The following is a 22002-nucleotide window of genomic DNA, read 5'->3' on the forward strand; positions in this document are numbered from 1 at the left end:
GTCCCTGAGGGCTCCAAGAACACCAACTCACCCAGGGTGGGATTTGAGGCCAGCCAACCACCTTTTTGGCAAATTCTTTAATACATCTCCAAATTAGACATCAGTTGGAGATCTGGGGGACCTTTCTGTCGGTGTCCATCATGAGAGAGATTCATCTGTGGAATTTAGGTACCTCTTTTTACACCTCTGAGGAACTTCCTCAGTGGGGTGCTCCGGGGAGGTGTCAGAAGAGATCTGGGCTTCCCTGGGTGGAAGAGACTGAAGGCTCTGCGGAACTGGCTGTCCTGGTGTTAGGAGAGAGAGAGGTCTCCGACACAGAGTGCAAGATGGGAAGGGGTGGATCCCAAACAGTAGAACCCTCTCCACAACCTCGAAGGCAGGATGACTGCTGGAGTCTCAAGGAAGAATGCTCTGTCCTGAGGGATCATGAGTAGGTCATCCTCTGTCGCCAACAGCCCTCCGCTCAGAGGGTGGAGTCAGGGGTGAGCTGTCAAACTCCGAAGCACTGGCAGGAAGTGACAACTCCAAAAACTGTGGAGTGGAGGATGTAATCCCCCCCCAGACTGTACAGCGAGGCTTCAGCTCCAAGACACACACTGCCCCAACACGGTTGGAACAGAGCAAGTCAAGGAAGCAGTCTGACTAAGCAGACAGAACTATCAGGGCCGAGAGACCAGCATCAGGGACCAAAGGATCCAGGAGCTCAGAAATGGTAGGCCAGATCAGAGTAGGAGAGAGAATCCTGCAGGGGGAGGCTCTGCTTGCAGATCCCACCAGGGATGGAGCTGGGAGGACCACCATCTGGATCTGCATATGGATAAACTTCATCAATATGTCCACCTCATTCTCCGAAAGGTTCCAAGAGGACCTAATGGACGAGGATCCAGAAGAGAATCTACAGTGGTGCCTGGATGAGACAACCCCAGAGGATAGCCTTGGTGCCAATGGCTCCTGCCCCAAAGGGGGGGGCAGAAGCACAGGGCAGAAACAGAGCGCACAAGTGAGCTGTACCAGAGCCAGTAACTGTGCTCTGATGGTCTTGGGGCCTTTTTAGGAGGCTCAGACTCCAAAAGGCATGGAGGGCTTCAGGGACCGTTTATGGTCCCTGGCCTCCTTGGATTTCTTGGCAGGGGGCTGAGCCCATGAAAAAGAAGCAACTGCAGGAGGAGGAGGGATAAGTCCCCCAAGAACAAGCTTATTACACCTATCTGCAAGGGTCCGAGGAAGAAAGGCCTTGCAGACAGAGCAATTTACTTCAAGGTGGGCAGTACCCAAAAAGAGTAAGCGCACTCTCTGTGGGTGACAGACTTGGGGATCTTGTGCCCACAGGAAGTGCATTTTTTTTTTTAAAACCTACTGGTTTGTCAAATTTTCTGACATAGTAAGAAAGAAATGGGAAGAATAAGGAAGAGTCCCGACAGCCACTGGCAAAGGAATACAGCACACTATAAAAGCTTAAGAGGAACTAAGCTTTTTTTTTTTTTTTTTTTTTTTTTTTAAAAACGGCAGAATAAGGTAGGAAAAAAAAAACCAGTAAAAAATTTTCACTTAGGACCCAAAAAACACACTAACGGAGGAGCTCTAACTAATCACAGTGCTTTGGTTGAGCGTAGGTAATGAGATCTGAAGCATCTCTGGGAGCTAGGCAGTATGGGTAGGGTGGGAGGAGCAATAGCACTGTATCCTAAGCTTGCTTACTGCCGTGTCAGTTTGAAGCTCATAACGGAGACCCACAGATTTGATGAAGACTTAAACATCAGATCAAATATCCCATGGATTGTTATCAGAGTAAATCAGACCAAGATATCATGGATTTGCTGCATCTTGCTTTTGTCAGTCTTCCCTCTGCAGGGATGACTCCTCCAGAAGTTGTCCTTGTTTCTTCCAGACTACAGAGTCTGCCACTGTTAACTACGCCTAAACCATAATGGGCAAGGATTCTATTGCCTCTTAGAAAAAAGATCCTGGAGAGTCCGACATTCGACAAACACTTTAAAAATGTTTCTCCTCTTTCTCAACTTCATAGTTAGGTCAAAAAGATTAGAACAATAAAATGGAGAGTTTATGAGGCGTTTTAGCATGTTAAGCAAAGCCTGTAAGTTGAAGTTAAGATATGCTGGTGTGTGGCAATACTAAAGTCTACAGCTTAGACAGATTCTTCAGTAGAGTTACAGATTAAGCTCATGATAAGGCTTGAAGTAGTTGCTGATGATATCTACAAATTCTGTTTCACAAGTCCATCTGGCAAGCTGGTCCAATGACTGAAGCAGTCAGAAGACCACATAGCTCAGTTATGTAAGTTAGATAGTTTATGGTTCTCAAGCAAAACGTACAGGATGCAGATAGCTCCAGTGTGTCACAATGACAAAGCTCCAGGTGATTTGACTTATTACTGGCTCAGGTTATCTTTTGCAGTTCGCATGGAATGAATGTGTATGCCTGTGATGGAGTGGTGGCTCATGATTACCAAATGCCACAATCCATCAGACGAGGGTTAGTAATGTAAAGAAGCAATTCTGGGACACGCACGTAAAGGACAAGGGTGGCACATGTGGAATTCTTTAATCGTGGATGCATGAAAGCCTGAACTTATGGGGGAGGCACAATGGCCACTGCAGTGACTCAAGTTGAACAGGTTCTACCCAAGGGTCGGGGGGGGGGGGGGGGAGAGAAAAGACAGCCATGTAAAAAATATATAGCTTATACAAGCATTCATGGCTGCCACTGTCTCTCCAGAAGGCTCTTGTCCCTCTTGTTACTGATGGAATGAGTAGTGCAAGGAACAAATGGGCATAGTCCAACTAGGGAAATGGATGGTCAGCAGACAATGGAGTGGTCAGCAAGCACTATGGGTAAAAAGGTAAAGGATGCATAAACTCACTTCCCAGGACTGTACACGGCCCTGAATTACTTGTCAGGGAGAGCAGTGCAGGGCTCTCAATGCTGGAAGCTTTAACTCCTTCAGTCCCAAGCAAAACTGACCTTTTCCCCAACATCTATTACAACGGAAAGTCACTTCTTATGAGGTTCTCTCTCAACCTCTTTTTAAAGCGCATCTGACATGATCTGCATCTACAAATTACGCAAATTATAAAAATGTAAAACTGCTCATCAGATGGAGTATACAGAGTGCTAGTGTCACAAGTGTATTTACTGTTAGCATTTAGTGACTTGGATTTAGATTTATATTGCAAGTATATGACAAATTTGTATTTATTCTGCAAAAAAATTAGTAATATGGACAGGCATACTATAAGTATGCAAGATGCACCCAGGTTAATGGTGGATTGTTATATTGAGCAATAAAATAAAAATTATGCATTATCAAATTTTTAACAGTAAAAATAAATATCCAAGGATACGACCAGCAGATAGAGAGTTTGAACCAGCAAAATAAAATAAAAACAATACGTAAATCCAAACGATGTATGCTGGTTCTAGATGTGCCAAGTAGAAATCACAAATTAAGCTGATTCACTTGTTATTTTAAACTTATTTAAACTGACATACAAAATAAAGTCCATGTCACTCAAAAGTGATGCATAAATGAACAGAACTTTATTGCAAGTAAGCGCTTTCACCCGTAGGCTTCCTCAGACTTTTATTGCTAACTGCACTACTGCAGTTTAAATAAACTAAAGTGCATTGCTATTGGTCAGTCAATACAACATAGAGAAGGCTTAAAGCGCTACGTTCACAATATATTCAAAAAGTATAGTATTTAGTATTTAATATATAATACTTAATATATAGTTAAAAACTTTGACAAAGCATTTATTTAAAATAGTTTTCTAAAGACATTAATTAAAAAACATAGATTAAAAGACATCAATATAAAACAACTGGTATTTGTATATAAAAAAGATATATGTACATGTATGTATATATATGTATATTAGTATACATACATACACACATATATATATATATATATATATATATATAGAAAGAATGCATACTGGAATAAATATATAAGGGATCATGTAGACCAGAAATATTGCATTAAAAAATCTAAGGCCCCATTCATAGCCTATAAAATCATGCCTATGTAGACACCAGATATCCATACCCAAAGAGAGGTAATATAGGCATATGCCTATATGAAAAATATCTTTAAGGTCTTAAAAACTAAACATATAAAAGTAAAATGCTAATAATAATAATACACAACCTACATCTCAAAACTAGTGCTTGGGTACTCTAAGCCTTTTTCTTCTTAAAAATGGTTTTACCTGTACTTTAGGCATGATTTTATAGGCTATGAATGGGGCTTTAGATTTTTTACTGCAACATATCTGGTTTACATGGTCCCTAATATATTTATTCTAGTATACATTCTTTCTATATATATATATATATATATATATATATATATATATATATATATATATATATATGTATACTAATATACATATATATATACATACATATACATAATATCTTTTATATACAAATACCAGTTGTTTTATATTGATGTCTTTTAATCTATGTTTTTTAATTAATGTCTTTAGAAAACTATTTTAAATAAATGCTTTGTCAAAGTTTTTAACTATATATTAAGTATTATATATTAAGTACTAAATACTATACTTTTTGAATATATTGTGAACGTAGCGCTTTAAGCCTTCTCTATGTTGTATTGACTGACCAATAGCAATGCACTTTAGTTTATTTAAACTGCAGTAGTGCAGTTAGCAATAAAAGTCTGAGGAAGCCTACGGGTGAAAGCGCTTACTTGCAATAAAGTTCTGTTCATTTATGCATCACTTTTGAGTGACATGGACTTTATTTTGTATGTCAGTTTAAATAACAAGTTTAAAATAACAAGTGAATCAGCTTAATTTGTGATTTCTACTTGGCACATGTAGAACCAGCATACATCGTTTGGATTTACGTAAATTTTTAACAGTATTTAAAACTATTAATCTGCAAAACTGTGCAAGTTATCAATAAAATTGCAGGTCTTAATACAGTGTATAATATGGCTGCATGTGGTTAGCTGCAGGTCACACAGCTTTACAAAACATGCTGTTTCTCTACATGCTTTTACATTACCTATATTTTTATTGTCCGTTGAGAACATCCATCCACCGACTGCTTGTACTTGCCAACAAACAGTACATGGTCATGCACAAAAATATTAAAGTGCTTTGAAACTAACCTGCTTCATTCTTGTCTCTGTCTATCACAACTATTCGCCCATTCAATTCCTGCAGTTCCCAGTGCAGCTGCTCAAGTTTACGGTTTGAGGTTTTCAGGATATTCTCAATATGAGACAGACTCTTTCTGTCAGTTGTCACTTTACGCAGATTCTCTGCCCCTTCCTTAATCTTTAGCTCCTTCTGTATCTCTCGACGGATCTGCTCCTTCATATAATCAAGTTGCTGTTGGAAGTCAGGGTCAAGAATATTGGTACTATCCACAATCTCTAAAAGTAGATTACTCTGCAAAATAGACAGACCATTAAAAAAAAAAAAAAAGGAGTTCAGAAATGCCTTGTAAATATTGTTAGGTTAAAAGTTTATTTAAAATGTTCACTTTTCAACTTTTTGGCTTTGTATACAATAGTAAAAACACAGTGGTGCCAGGATACTCTATGTAACAGTAGGGATTTACACGTGATAACTGCTGCAGGAAATTCTTAAATGACTGGGACTTGATCAAAAGCAAATTTCTGTCTTTTGGACAGATCTACTTAACAGGGATACATGTTGCAAGATGAAGTACAATCTAGAAAAGGAGCTGCAGACGCTTACAACAGTAATATTATACCATGACTCCCCATTAATATTCCAAAACGTGCACACTGATTGGCCAGCGTGCACGTTGTAAATAGACTTATACTAATGGAAAAAGTCCAGGCGACAAGTCTCTTTTAAAACACTGTCTCGCTATGTTAAAAGAGTTTAACATAGCGACACAGGTTTAGAAAAAGCAACGGAGATCTCCATTGCTTTTTTTAAAGCTGTCTCGCTATGTTAAACTCCTTTAACATAGTGACACAGTGTGTAAAAAGCAACGGAGATTTTGTTTTCTCCGTTGCTTTTTTTTAAACCCGTCTCACTATGTTAAATGGGTTTAACATAGAGAGACAGCTTTAAAATAAGCAACGGTTTAACATAGCGAGACAGGTTTAAAAAAAAAAAGCAACGGAGAAAGCAAGATCTCCGTTGCTTTTTACTGTTTCGCTATGTTAAATGGGTTTAACATAGCGAGACAGCTTTAAAACAAGCAACGGACATCTCCGTTGCTTATTTTAAAGCTGTCTCGCTATGTTAAACCCATTTAACATAGCGAAACAGCAAAAAGCAACAGAGATCTTGCTTTCTCCGTTGCTTTTGGCCACAGCTATGATGTACTGCATAGGCATGCGCAGTACATCAGAACTGCCGCGGATACCAGACAGCTGTGGAAGGGCAGCAAAGAGGCATTATACAATGCCATTATTTAAGAAAAGTAATTATTTCTTTTCTTAAATAATGTCATAGTATAATAGCAATACCACGCCTGGGTGTGGGTAATGCGATACCCACGGTTGTCTTCGTTTGGTCCCTCGGGCTTCGCCTCGGGACCAAACCACGCCAACCGTGGGTAAATCCCGCATTACCCACACCCAGGCGTGGGTTATTGCTATAGTGAAAGCTCAGGTGTGATATGTTAATTTCCTGCAAAATTGGAATGGGGGGGGGGGGTCACCTAACTGATGACAATTAATCTGCATAAATTCATAGTCGCATCAAAACTCAACAAATGCATAGTGGTATGCAGACAGAGAAGAAAAAGTCAACCCTTTTTCAGTGATTTATAGTTCTTACAGCTATTATGTAGTACTTCACACAAATGTATCAGGTCAAGTATAAAAGTCATTGCTGCAGTAAGCTATATAATTATAAAGTTAACCAAAAAGGTGGGGTTAGATATCACACCTTGCAGAGCAGCCAGAGTAAGACATGTTGTGCACCTGCAGGCACCCAATTTGTTAGGTTTACAACAAGTTTCAAAGGATTGACATGCTGGCTGATGACCTGGTAAACTGAGCCCGAAAATTACCTGCATCTATCATAATGAAGTAACGCAATTAATCAGCTGGTTCAGGTGTTCAAGATACTTTAACTGCATACAAATAAATAAAACAATGGAAACAGATGAGTGCTTTCGCACCAAACCTTGGTGCTTCCTCAGATCTAAAAAATATATTAAAAAAAAAAAAAAATCACACCATTTAAATAACAGCAAACTAGCGCCTCAAATCACATGACTTCAAAAGAGGTTTTAAATGGATATACTCATTTAGTCCCTTCCCTTTAGTAGCCTGACATAATGATATCCATTTAATTGCAAGTCTTTCAGTACTGGTTTTAACATCACCTCCCCTTATATTAGGAATATACATCTCTAATATAAGAAATAATGTATGCATAGGTCCTTTATCAGCTACATGCTTGCCAAGTGCATTTCTCAAATCATATCCAATCATAATATATAAATTTTCTCTAATCCTGTCTCTGAAGGGCCTATTTGTCTTGCCAACATAACTTTGACATATCACAACATGCAAGATAAACCACATTGTGTGCACCACAATCAGCATAGAAATCCAAACTATATTTATAACATGTGACTGGATGTACAATATAGTCATTTTTGTTAATGTAATTGCAGACATTGCACTTCCCACACTTCTGTCCATCTGGGTCTCATCACAAGCTCATTACCTCTACTCAAGGTCTTATAACATTCTCTTAATAGAATTAAAATTCTTATAGGAGAACTTTGGTTTATTCCAAATAATTTCTTGGAATTTAGCATCTGATGCAAGTATATTCCAATGTTTCCTAACATTGCATACATGTCGAACAAACATTGCTAGAATAATTTAAGCATAGTCTCAAGCAATCAACATTACAAACCTTAGTTGTTTGATCACCATCAATGTCATTACTTAAGAATGGGGGCTGCAATGTTTGCAATTACATCAATGAGACTGACTATTACACATCGTCACAGGCTATAAATAGAGAGAGAACATTTATATATTATGAAAAGATATGATTTGAGAAATGCACTTGGCAAGCATGTAGCTGATAAAAGGACCTATGCATGCATGCATTTAAATTTCTTATACTAGAGATATAATCTTAATATAAAAGGGGCGGTGGTGTCAAAACCAGCACTTAAAGACTTGAAATTAAACAATCATTGTTACTTCAGGCTAACAAAGGGAAGGGACTAAATGAGTACATTCCTTTAAAACCTATTTTAAAGTCACATGATGTGAGGCGCTAGTTTGGTGTTATTTAAATGGTGTGATTTTACTTATTTTTTAGATGTGAGGAAGCACAGAGGTTTGGTGAGAAAGCGCTCAGCTATTTCCACTGTTTTACTGTTTAATTTGTATGCACTAAAGTATCTTGAACATCTTCTGAACCAGCTGACTTCGTTTTTGGATTTGGATGTGTTTGAGTTGGCCTGTTGCTCCTTCATTTTTTGGTGTTTCATTGAGCTATATTGAACGGAGCATGGCAGAAGGTGTCAATACGGATTCCAGCAAGTGACCGTCTCTCCACATTTGGGAGTCGTTTAAACCACATTTTGGCTGTTGCTGGGACTCGCTTATTGTTGATACGGGCTCTGTCCCTTCTTCCACCCAATAGTCCGATTTGGATTACAGCAATTTTAAGGTTATTTTGAGAACACTTGAGAACATTTATTAGTATAAGCAGCTTCAATGGCAGAGACTGCACCTTGAAGCATGTTTAATGCACAAAGTGATTCTAAGGGGCTTGCGCATTAAGATGCCAACGTATGGAAATTCTTTCCCCGATTTACTTAGGGATTGGCAGAATCTGAATTTGGAAATTAGCTTTAAATACATTGACCTGCTTTTGAAATTTTTTGGTCCGACTGAGACAGCTTTAGAAGCTGAAGTTACAGGTGACATTGACAAGGTGAATAGCTTATCGGACTGGACTCTATACTCAAAAGAAAAAAATATTTATTTACTGACACAGGAGTATATGAGAAGAGATTAACTGAGACCAAAAGAAGGAAACTGCAGCATGGATTTGTCCATTTTCTCTGAAGGGCATATTTTTTCCTGGCCCAAGACATACTGCCAAGATTTCGGAGCGAGAACACATCTGTGCAGTATCCCTTTGGAATGTACATACATCAGCTGCTGATAGTGAGCATGCAATGTCTAAATCCATACTGACAATGTAGATTCTAATATGGTTTGTGATCGTAACTCTAAATGTTTTGAATGGTTGCACTGTGAGAGAACCTCTGAAAGCTAATGTGATATGATTTCAAAATGTTCAGTGTTCGAATGTGAATGATAACACGTGCCTTTGACCAATCAATACTTTTTTTTTTTTTTTTTTTTTTTTTTTTTACAACTGCAGCTCCCAGAATTGGTCACACATGACCTGAGGGGGCGGCCCAAGAGCAGGAGTTGGAAGAGTCAGTTGGAATTGGGGCCTGCAGTCAGACGGAAGGTTCTGAAAGTTTAATTGTGAAAATATCATCCCAAGTATTAATGAAAGAGCAGACTGAGATGCTTAATCTTGGCTTTATCCTTTATACCAGCCAGAGGGTCCAAGTTATATGACACTGTTGGAATATCACTTTGAAGTTAGCGCACGGTAATACAAATGGTATTGTGCATCTATTCAAAAAACCTAGTACTTATATTCCAGTAAATCCCCCTTTGTTAGAAGCATTTAGTAGAATTTGTGAAGAGGAAATGTACGATATCTTTAATAATGGAGTGATGAAGACTTTCTATAAATCTGAGAAAAGTACAGTATTAAACACTAAATGAGTTAATTATATATCAAGATCTGTACACGTGTCCAGCGGACAAAGGGGGACAGACGGTTATGGATACTAGTCAGTATGTTAATGCCCTGTCTGAAATGTTGTCTGATATGTTGACTTATTTAGAATGTCAGACTAGAAGTTGACACGACTGTTAATATACACTCTTACGTATATTATCTACTGATGGAAGGAGTGACTGACAGAAAATTGTTTGATTTCATGGTGGAGTACTCAAATGTACCAACTATTTATGGGCTCCCACAAATTCACAAGTCACTTGAGAACCCACACATGAGACCTACTGTCACAGGGAAGGGGTGGGTTAGAGGCCTTACCCATTTACATGGACAAAAAATTGCGTCCAGTTATAGACTCAGTACAAAAACTATTACTTGGGATACCAGACATTTTTTAAGTTGTCTCAATGGGTGGAGAACAACAGCATTGATGAATATCTTTCTGTTACCATGGACATAATGTCTTTATTCACAGTTATTCTGAATGCAGATGGTATTTAATCAGACTCTCTCAGTAATCACTCTACATATACTTCTGATCAGATTTATCAGATTTGTTTTTTGTTGGATGTCATCCTTACGAGTAATCTCTTTACATTTGATGGGAAAATATATTCAAGCAGGTGGGCGTAGCAACAGGTACCATATGTATGCCAACGCCTATGCTAATAGTGTGTTGGTGCAATGGGAATCCAAATGTGTTTAATGAAAGGAATAGTTATCATGGTTCACTTCTGCATTATGCAAGATTTGTGGGTGATGTCTTTTTTCTTTGGGCGGGGTTGATAAGCGTTTTTGCATGGTTTTATAAAACTACCTACATAGTACTACAGATTTGAAATTCATTGTTAAGTATTTTTAAACTGAAATAGATTTTTTTTAGATGCATGTTTTGAAGGAAAACTATTGATGGGATGGACACTGCTATATACAAGAAAGCATTCGATAAGAATAATCTAATATACTTACAAGTAGCATGCATCCCAGATATGTCAAAAGAAATGTAATAAAGGGTCAGTTTTACAGGAATGTGAGGATACATAATAGAGATAGTGATATCTATTCAGGTTTTAACATTTACTAAAGAGTTTTGTCAGAGGGGCTATCAGGAGTCAATGGTGAACTGTGTTCAGAATGAAGTACTGTCTCATTGTCATACAAGGGCAAAACCATTCTTTAGTAATGACATTGATGGTGATCAAACAACCAAGGGATGTAATGTTGATTCCTTGAGACTATGCTTAAATAATTCTAGCAATGTTCGGAAACACTGGAATATACTCACCTCACATGCTAAATTTTAAAGAAATTATTGGGAATGAACCAAAGTTCTCCTATAAGGATTTTAATTCTATTGAGAATTTTATAAGACCTTGAATAGCGGTAATGAGCCTGAGGTGAGACGCAGAAGGACATTTAAGTGTGTGGGGGTGCAATGTCTGCAATTAAATTAACAAGAGTGACTATATTATACACCCAGTCACAGGCTACAAATACAGTTTGGATTTCTATGCCGATTGTGGCACACAAAATGATTTAACAAATTCTTTAACATTCGAGATAGTCTAACCCCCACAAGAAAACTTTGCAGCAAAACAAAGCAATTACCATGGATTTCTCATGACACTAAACTACTAATCTAAAAGAGAGATAAAACCAGAGCCCTATACCTATCAACAGTTACGAAACCAAGCAAAGAAACAAATCCGCAATAAGAACCTTACCAAACTGCTCAACAAAAATACCTCCATAACCCACAGAAATTCTAGCAATCAACCACCTCCTCAACCCTGGAAAACCCAGCACCCCCACTCCTTCCACATCCCAACACCACTGAACCCAGAGGAGAGACTTCCAAAATAAGAACTTGAGTTCTGCTCAAAAGATTAAGTCAACATTTCTATAACAAAGCTCAACTCTGTGGCATAAAGGGAAAAAAATAGCTGACTAAAACCATATAACCAGAGTTTGGGGGGGCGGGGAGTGGAAGTCAGCAGACCGCACCAACGCATCATCCTGGGCAGGCAGTAGTTCCCATCAGAAACCTCTGTTTGCATAGTACTGAAAGAGTCACAGCTGAGAGGACCAGAGTTTTATGAACCCAGTCAGTGACAGCAGCCCTCACAGCTTGCAGTGGGAAGCATGTAGAAATAAAGGAAGTAAGATGTCCCACTGTAAAGCAAGTGCTGCTAGCGGCCAACAAGGGGCAGAAGGGCCTTCAAAAAATGTTCTTATTGCTAGACATCGGCAAGAGCATAAAGTACATCTATGATAACCAATTACCATCGACCAGCCAGAGGGCTAATCGGCTCAACATACACACGCAAAGGCTTGGTCAGCAGACAGAAATATGTATGTATAGAAGAAATTCTGTTAGGTCCCAGGCAGGAGCCACTGGACATACAAAGGGTCTCAAATGCAAAATGTTTGTCAAAAAGCTATTTCACAAGGTCAGCTCCATGGAGCACAATCATGACGTCCTGAATGGGACCCAGAGAAACAAGTTTTAATAGCAAGCCAAGTCGAGAGCGTGAGAGTCAGATTTATTTCTCCAGCTGAATACCTTCAAACAACAATCAGGCAAAACAAGCAGAAATGTTTGCGAGGTCATCTCAGAGCAGTAGGTCAGGATACTATCAAATAAGACAGTAACATATAATATTCAAGAGACTGAGCCAGTAGTGTCAAAAACAGTCTTGTCACACCATTAAGAAAGCTATATCCATTTTCAAAAATTTGATTTTCCAGTATGTGGAAAAACAGTCATCGTCTTGGCCAAGACAGTCCTAATCAGTATGCAATTTGCTTTATCTTTTAAACTTCAGAAGCAGGTTTAGTACGAGAGAGGTTGGATGAAATGCAGACAAAAGATCTTAATGCATAAATGCATTCCTGGTTTTGACCAATGAAAATTGCATTGGTCACCTTCAACACACAAAGAATGGAAAAGAACAATACAGGATAATGTCTCAAATGAGATGCAAGCAAATCCATCAATGGACATGCCGTACATCAAGAAGTGTGTTCCTGTCCACTTCCCATTCGGAAGATTGAAATATTGGTGCTCGAGTAAGTCTCAAACTGGTGACCTGAGATGTAAATGGCTTTAAGACTGAAGCTTACTTTGACTGCTTGTACCCAGATTACCACTGCTCGAGTTGAAAGGCGACAGTGTTCCCACTCCTTTATTGGATAATTACACTGTATGTAACAAATCTGCACAAGTCTCAGCTTGAAGGATTAGCTAAGGAGATACTGAACCAGCTGGAGGATCACCTCCTCCAAGTTGATCAAGTTCATTTGTGCTGGAAGCCACAGATCTCACAAACTCAGGCCCTGTGAATGAGCTCATCAAGCATTAGTCCCAGTTGTCTGTGGTCAATTTCTGACCCAGTGCTAAAACAGAATGGAAAACCTGGTTGAAGGAGTATGCCAGTTCTGACAGAAAACTTTAACTGCTATTAGCAAGGGAAAGATGCATTCCTTAGTCTGCATACTCTGGTTCTATAAAAAGTACCCGAAATACTATTGCATCTTTCTCAGGTAAACTGCCTTTGGGAATCATGGATGGAGAAGGACAATTAACCAAATGATTTTGAGATCCACTCAGTTTCCATTACACCAGTTATATTCTGTCCTACAGAAGAAAACTAGTTGTGCTGATATTAAAAATCCTTAACTGGGAACAGCACATATCCAGTTTCTGAAGGAAGACGGCGGTGCTCAGGATCTCAACACAATGCAGAGTTTACTACAGCACAACCAGATACTTTGTTCTTTTCACTGACCCAGGGTCTCCACAAAGTACGAGGAGAACATTCTACATCAAAAGATGTAACCAACTTTGTACGTAAATTAAAAAAAAAAAAATAGTTGTACAAACATCTTTATCTTTTAACTTTAAATCTGGGTCTCCATTCATTAGCCATTTGAAGCCAAGAACATTTAGGATCTGAAGAAATAACAGTTCAGGTAGCACTTTACTGAGGTGAGATATTACAGAAGTGTTATAAAACAGAAAACCCTTCCTCTCATGGGTTGGGGAGAAACAGCAAACTGACAACAGGATAAAACCTGTTGCCTCAGGTGTCATCATTTCTGCTTCCACTGGCCCCGATATTTATACTTCCAAGCCTGCTGCTGCAGTTTTGCGCACTTTATATGCAACAGCCAGGATTTACTGGGAAAAAAAAATCTGAGTATTTGGTATGGGGGCATAAAACATATGCTTAAGTGTTTTACCTTTCAACTCCAACTGCTTTATTACCGTCTGAAGAGGAGTTCCAGGCCAAATATGTGTATGACAAAGGCTGCATATACAGCAGAGCATGCCATCTCATGACTACCTCGTGTATGCAGAGTTGACTTAGATTTCTACTTTCAGTGACCCATCAGAGATGCTTCAAGAACGTCAATGTACCAGAGATCAAGCATTGCACTCGGCCATGAGGTCTGGCAGTTAACAGCCTGAATTCTCTAAATGAATTAATTCTCATTTTTGAGATTCTAAGAGCTTTAGTACAGTCATATCCTGCGACTCTACTTCTGTGCATCTAAGGCATCAACATCAGCAAAATGTTTATCCTAAGGATTTCATAAAGGGTCACAAATACACGTAGCATAAACAGAGTGCATTTCTTCACTGAACATCAACCAAACTACTATGCTTAAAATGACAAATCACTTGAACTTACCAAAATAAGCCATTAAACACATTTCACCCCAACAAAACTTGCCAAAACATGTATCACCAACACATTGCATCCCAACAAAATGACCAGAAAATAAATACGTACGTACGTGTGTGTCAAAGGGGATAAGTCACATTACACCCTGCCCAAACATTCTCACTTACAGCTGTAACTTGTAGAAAAGTAGAAACACTGAAAAAAATATTAAAACATGTCTCTCCTCTAAGAGCCAAGAACTTGAAATATTAACACCACAGGATGTCACTGTATAGTATCACTCATGCTGAAAACTGGAACTTTGACCTTCAGAGTACATCTGGAAAATAGATTTGTTTTTTTTCCAGTCAGAAACAAAGCTTAAAAGAAAACAAAATTACTCACCAAACACAATTCAATATTTAAAAAGACTGAACAAAAAAAAAACAAAACAAAAAAAAAAAAAAAAACAAACATCAAATGCAACTCTGAATACTTAGAAAACATAATTCCTGAAAGTATAGATAAAAGTCCTCAAAGGACTGAATTAAAGGAGGAATGAGGAGTTGTTTAGGCCGAGTAGTACATGTGGAACAATTGCTTTGTTGCAGCTCGTTAAATTTTATAAGGCTCCCCAACTAATGAAGAGCCCCTACTAGGATGGCACTGTGTGTCAACTTAAAGAAATTTGATCAGAAGGTCAGAGCATCAGAAAAAAAGAACAAGTATATCAGAGCATCTTCCACTTCCTTTCAGATAAAGGATGGAGGGCTTGGTAGCATTTAGTTTATTTAAATAGTTTAAGGGGCAGAAATAGAACACCTTGGTTCAGTAGCCACCATGTGTTACTTCCTGGAGTAACTAAAATGGCTATCAGAAAAAAGCAAGACACTGTTAGCCCAGTGACATACAGGGATAAAACCTGACTATAGTAGAAGCATCTACAGAAGCTGGCCAAGGAAGGATGCAAGTGAACAGCATTGCCAGCTTGTCCATCTGACAGAAGTGAGCAGCTCTGGCTCGAAATCTGGGTAACACCTTGTGGGAGCTTTGGGCATAACTGTGGATGACAAGCCTAGATAATGTGCACCATTACTTTACATCTAGCGAATGGACCACCACCCCTGCAGGAGGCAACATGCAGTTGAGTTTAGAGAACCAAAGGGATGAAGTACATGCTCCACTGGAAAAAGGAGCCCCTCCACCCCCACCCCCCACCCCCAGGACCAGTAAGGTAACTTGCTCCCTATCACCACCAGACTCTCTGACTGGGGAAATGAATGGGATTCCCAGGCAAGAAGAAATAGGGCAGAGAACTCTCACTTTCCTGAGAAAAATCAGTTTTCACCACTCCAAAACCAATAGGCCAACTGAGGGCAGGTGGTGCAGCCAATGGATTATGTCCCACAAGGATGATTACAAAATAAATAAATAAAAGTGCAAAGACAAATCCAGATCCTAGAGCTAGAAAGTTTGAGTGCTAAGGAAACAGCAAATAACAAAACTCACTGTAATGTCATTAAAGTTATTCTGCAGCAACCCCCTCCCCCCACCAACATATACAGCATACACTAAACTCCAACAAACTGCTCTACTCAGAAGTAAGGCAATGCTCCAAAATGCAATACAATTCCATAAAAGCTGTTCTTTTTACAGAGTTAATATTAGTGGAGAACCAAATTTTGTATATAAAACAAGATTAAACTATTCCTTGAAAACAGATCTAGGTTGTGAGAATCCCCCTTGGCTCATGCAGGTATGCTTCGGTGTTAACACCACAAGCACTCCAAGGTGATAACTTGAAGCATCCTCACAAATTTGGGCGAAAAGCAGGTTTACATGTAAACCTGAAAATGGTGTCTTATTTAGTACTGTGTGAAGCTTGTGACAATTCCTACCCAGTTAAGATAGCCAAAAAGCTTTCATGAAGAATTTATGAATATCTTAGGCATTAAAAAAAGGAAACCCCTCCTTAGCAAAACTTGCTGCAGTTTGCGTTTTCAAGATGCTTAGCTTCTCTGAATTTACACTATACTGGCAAGCCACCACTAGGGGAAAGATACCAACACATTACTTGAAGGCAAAAAAGTAACTTGGCAGATACTGTTGGCTGATTTAAGTGGCCAGGGTTAAATGAATATATTAACATTGAATGTTTGCTAAAGCACATAGAATTTTAATACTATGGTTTTAATTTAGCTTTTTTACTAAAAAAAGTTTAGTAATTGACAGTATTTATTGATACATTTTAGTAAGTTCCAGATAGACTCATCTGACTAATCAGGTGAATTTTTGGAACTATAAATGAACTTAAAAGTCTGGTTTAGCTGTGATGAAGTTCTATAGCGGTTTTGTGTTCTCTTTCCTTAATGTAGAACATATTTTTACAACTGTAGCACTTAATTAAAATGATTATACTCTAAATATATGCGTATAGTCCAGTCTTATAAAGCTTTACACTATGATCAAGGTATTTGTTTAGTGCATCCAGCAATCACCAAAAGTTTATATAAGCATGTAACAAAACAGATCAAGTAATTGACGAGTTTTGCAGTAACAAACATACTCTGAGATTTTTAGGTCATTTTATACATTGATGCCTAATCTTTAAACCAATAAAAGCACTTCTGGAAAAAGTTATTACTATGATTGGCACAATATAAACAAGTCATAAAATCTGGGAAGCTATCAACCCTAGGTAGCAGCATATTTATACTAGAAGCCCAGAGGCCTTACAAAAAGTAAAAAAAGAATCCAGTGGCTTTTGTTCCCCATGTTCCTTCTGCTCAAGCAATTGTTGTCAGTACTGTAATGCAGAACCCCCAGTAGGCTTACATAGGAATGTTCTAAGTGGCTGGTCTCTGTATTAAGATCTATCTGAAAAATCACAAAGCCACCTCCAATTTTACTAGGGAAAAACTCTTGGACTGAATCGGATATGAACAGAGACTGAAGAGTAACCAGTGCTGTAGCGCACCCATTTGGATTGCTACTAAAAAGATTCCCCTTCCCAAATACCAAAATCTCATGGCTTCAAAGTATTCCCAAAAAGCAGCAGCAGGGATCCACCAAACAGTAGCACAGCAGCCTCTCATCTATTGGTTTAAAATAAAGCCGAAAGCCATTCCCACAGCAGAGGGGAATAAAGCCCAACAATACCACAAATGATTCAAATTAAAATTAGCAGTAGTTCAGGTGCTATAAAAGCTGGCTAGGGATGATGGGAAGTGACATATCACTGCCATACAGACCATCCGGGGGGGGGGGGGGGGCGCACGCACTGGCTTGACACTAGAATTTTCCCAGTGAAGTCACAGTCATCCAAGCCCACAATGTCATCATGCATTATGCCCTAGGCAGTGAAGGAAAAATGCAGCATAGAGTTATACTTCTCCTTGGAGCTAGCAATTGTGGGCTTAGAGAACTTGCCCAAGGATGTGCGTGCCCCTATGGGGAGATGGTAGCCATGCGGTGGGGAGATGGTAGCCATGCGGTGTTACAACTGGAAAATATAAAACGTTTTCTTGTTAAACATACAAGATTTTTACTCTGACATAATGAGAACTTAGTACACATTCTAGACATTAGTTTTACTCAGTTTTTTGGGCAGAGGTCACACAGCCCCCCCTCCCCCAAGTGAAAACTAAGCATAGTGCTGGATTGCGCCAACAAAGCCCTAGGATGAGCTCCTTTATGAACTGTATATAGATGGTCAAATATCAACTCCCTGAAGGCATTTTATAATAGGAAAGTACAGTTGTGTACACTTACCATAAATGTAGATGTTAGAGTGTATTCACAGTTGCAGTCCTAACAAATGGGTTATCCGGCTCCCGGTAGCCCTCAGTCGGCCAGAATACCAAAGGTAAGTAAAAATGACGTCGGTTGTAAAGGACTTCAGGGCGTCAGATAGAAAAGGAGGCAGCCGACGTAACTTCCTCAGTCTTTCTTGTCATAACAGTCAGGAGCCCCCAAAAAATGAGGCTTAATTTTTCAAATTGGTTTTTGGTTTAAGCCTGTACCTCAGGAAAAGAGAATATGAGAGGACCACAAAAAGGGGGAAGGAGGGAGGGAAACCAGGACTGCAACAGCGAATACACTCTAACATCATCGTGTTTCACTGTTGCAGTCCTAACAAATGGGTTGATTACCAAAGCCCAGAAAAAAAAGGGGGAGAGGAACCAACAGCATCAAGGGTTGGAGATAATGCCCTGCAAAACCACAGGGGCAAACCCTGCCCTGGCTCTGGAAAACAGGAGGCAAATTATAATGCTTTGTGAAAGTGTGAACAGAAGACCATGTGGCAGTTTCCAAAATGTCTTTAGTACGGACACCCCTTAGAAAGACTGCAGAAGTGGAAGCCGCTCTAGCAGAGTGGGTCCTAATCCCCTGAGGCAGAGCTTTGCCATGAAAGGAATAACAAAAGGTAATACAATGTGCAACCCATTTATAAATGGTTTGCTTAAAAATGGCCTTGCCCTAGGCCCCAGGGGCGAAACTGACCAATAACTGTGCTGAATTCCGAAGGTCCTTAGTCCTGTCCAGGTAAAACCTGTGCTGTCTGTGCACATAAATGTAGGATCCTTTCACCTCTCTTGCGAGGATTAGGAAAGAAGGTAGGAAGGTGTATGGACTGATTAAGAGGAAGGCTGGAAACCACCTCAGATATAAAGGAGGGATTAAGTCCTCAGAGAGACTATCTGCATGGAAAATAAGAAAAGGCTCCACTGCAATCAAAGCTTGCAGCTCCGAAACCCTCCTTGCTGAAGTTATAGCCAAGAGGAAGGCGGTCTTCCAAGAGAGAAACTTGGAATCTGTAGAGGCAGCTGGCTCAAAAGGAAGAGCAAGTTTCTCCAGAACAAAATTAAGATCCCAGGCTTGAGTAGGTGCTCTTCTGAGAGGTTTTAAAATTACATGCACCTCCAAGAAACATTTTCATCAGGGGATGAGAGAAAATAGGCTGTTCAAGAGAACAAAGAGCAGAGATGACTGAAGCATGGATCTTGATAAAGGAAAAAGAAAGAAAGACCACCCTGAAGTAAATCAGCCAGGTATTCCAGGATCAGAGGAAGGGTACGTTGAGAAGCAGACTCCCCTCTAGCCTGCATCCATTGAGAGAACCTTTCCCCATTTGCCAGTATAGGATTTCCTAGTGCTAGGCCTCCTGGCCTCCCTCAGCACGTCAACACCTGTTGGGAAAGGGAAGAAGTCATACAATAAGCTATGCTGCCAAATGGAGAGGCTGAAGACGAGGATGTAGAATGTTTACCCTTTCCTGAACCAAAAGATCTGGCTTCAGAGGAGGATATTAAGGAGGAAGATGGGAGAGACTGCTAAGCAGCAGATACCAATGCTGTCTGGGCCAATCAGGAACTATGAGAATAGGCCTTCGACGTTCGTACCTGATCTTCAGTAATACTCTGGGAAGAGGAGGGAAGGCGTACACCGATAGCAACATCCAAGGGAAGGATACAGCATCCACTTTCCAGGCTCTGCTGTTCTGCTGTCTGATGCAAAAGAAAGGTTGTCTGGGGAGGAGAAAAGATCCACCTGAGGAGTGCCCCAACTTTGTATGATGCTGTAAAAGACTGCTCTGTTCAGCTGCCACTCGTGAGGATCCAGGGTTTGCCTGCTCAACTGGTCTGCCAAAATATTGAGCCCTCCTGGAAGAAATTGAGCTAGGAGATGCAGGTGCAGAGATGCTGCCATGGACCAGAGATTCATGCTTTGCCTGCACAGGTGGTAAGAGTGAGTCCCTCCCTGCTTGTTGATGTACCACATGACCGTGATGTACCACATGACCGTGGTGTGGTGTCTGCCCTGACAAGCAGGGTCCCTGGACAAAGAAGATGCTTGAAAGCTAGTAAGGCCTGCTGAACTGCAATCAACTCTTTTAGATTTATGTGCAGGTGCCTCTGCTGGGCGTTCCAATGTCCCTGTATGCATCTGCCATCCAGGTGTGCTCCCCAGGCGTAGTCTGATGCGTCTGTAGTCAGAACTTGAGTGGCAAGAGGTGTCCGAAAAGGCATGCCTTTGTTTTGTAGACAGGCTGTTGCCCACCACAGAAACTCCGCCTGCAGAGAAATCATCATATCCAGGTCCTCTGTGTGTTGATAACAAATGTTCTTGAGGTACCATTGCAATTTCCTCATATGCAGTCTTGCACATGGAATCATGAGAATACAAGATGCCATGAATCCCAGAGCTTTCAGGGAGCTGGGACAGGCTTGCAAAGTCCTTGAAGTAAACTGAAAGAGTTGTCTGCTTCTCCTGGGTGAGATATCTGGGCAACTGTGTTCAGACTTGCTCCCAGGAATGTTACCTCCTTGGATAGTACCACTTTCGATTTTTCCACATTGAGAGAGTGTAACCCAGGGGAGAAAGAAGAGTCTTTACGAATTCCAGATCCTTTCATACCAGAGCGCCTGCTTGAATCAGACAGTCATCCAAGTATGGGCAAATCTGAATTTTCTTCTGCCTGCAAAAAGTGCCTGGCCCCAATCATTGCTTTGTGAAAACTCTGAGAGCAGTCGATAAGCCAAAGGGCAGCACAGAGAATTGGTAATGTTGCTTGCCCACTCTGAAATGAAGGTACTGCCTGCAACTTTCCCTGATAGGAATGTGCAGATAAGCCTCCGAGATCCAAGGTTACCAGCCCAGAATCCTTTTCTAGCAGTGGTAGCAACAGATGCAGAGTGAGCATTTTGAACTTTGGAATTACTGGAAAAAGAGTTCAGAATAGAAAGATCCAGGATAGGACGCCAGGTGCCTTTTTTTTGTTGGAACTAGGAAAAGCCTGGAATAAAATCCCTGGCCTACCTGCTGAGCAGGAACGGATTCTATTGCAACCAGATGAGACAAAATTTGTTTTTCTACTTCTGCCCTTGGTTTGGAGGAATGTCCAGGAATTCCTTGGGAGCTGGAAAGGTGCGGAAAGAAAACTTGTTCCCTAGGGACACCATTCTGAGCACCCATTTGTAGTCTGTGATAGTGGCCCAGACATCTGTAAAAAGGGCCAACCTTCCCCCCTAAAGGACTCTCCCGGCAAGCAAGAACAGGCAGATGTTGTAAAATTTTAGTGTGTTTTGACTGAGATGCAGGCTTGGAGCTTCCCCCTTTAGAAGTGGAAGCCTGCCAACACCTAGACCTTTGAGGGGTAGCCCCCTGCCCCCTAGAAGATTTGTAACCTCTAGTCCTAGAATGGTTCTGTCTGCTGGTATCAAGAAAGATCCAACTCTTAGAAGGGTAAATTCCCGCTAAAGCGAGGGGGTTGAACTTGGCAGAAAATCCTTAACAGTTTGCATGGACTTGTCCTCCACCTTCTTTAGTACCTCCTCTGCTTTGCTGCCAAAAACTCTGCCTTTATGCAAAGGTACATCCAAAAGCTTAGCCTTGACAGGCTCTGGAAGAGGCTATTCTCCGAGCCAAGTGTGCCTTCTAATAACCAATCCAGTAGCCATAGCCCTGCTTGGAGGCCTCAAGGATGTCAAAACCAC

At 40.2% G+C, this 22002-nt stretch overlaps 1 protein-coding gene across 1 annotated transcript in view; it reads right to left on the reverse strand.

Annotated features, from left to right (window-relative positions):
- PKN3 (protein kinase N3) overlaps positions 1–22002 on the reverse strand; it is a 2242690-nt gene that overhangs the window by 2204410 nt on the left and 16278 nt on the right. Inside the window, exon 2 of the mRNA XM_044058139.1 lies at positions 5162–5444. Coding sequence (XP_043914074.1) covers positions 5162–5444 — 283 coding nt within the window. The remainder of the gene's footprint in view (positions 1–5161; positions 5445–22002) is intronic.

The sequence above is a fragment of the Protopterus annectens genome, chromosome 16.part0, assembly GCF_019279795.1.
Source record: "Protopterus annectens isolate FY-2018-M chromosome 16.part0, PAN1.0, whole genome shotgun sequence".
Lineage (NCBI taxonomy): Eukaryota > Metazoa > Chordata > Ceratodontiformes > Protopteridae > Protopterus > Protopterus annectens.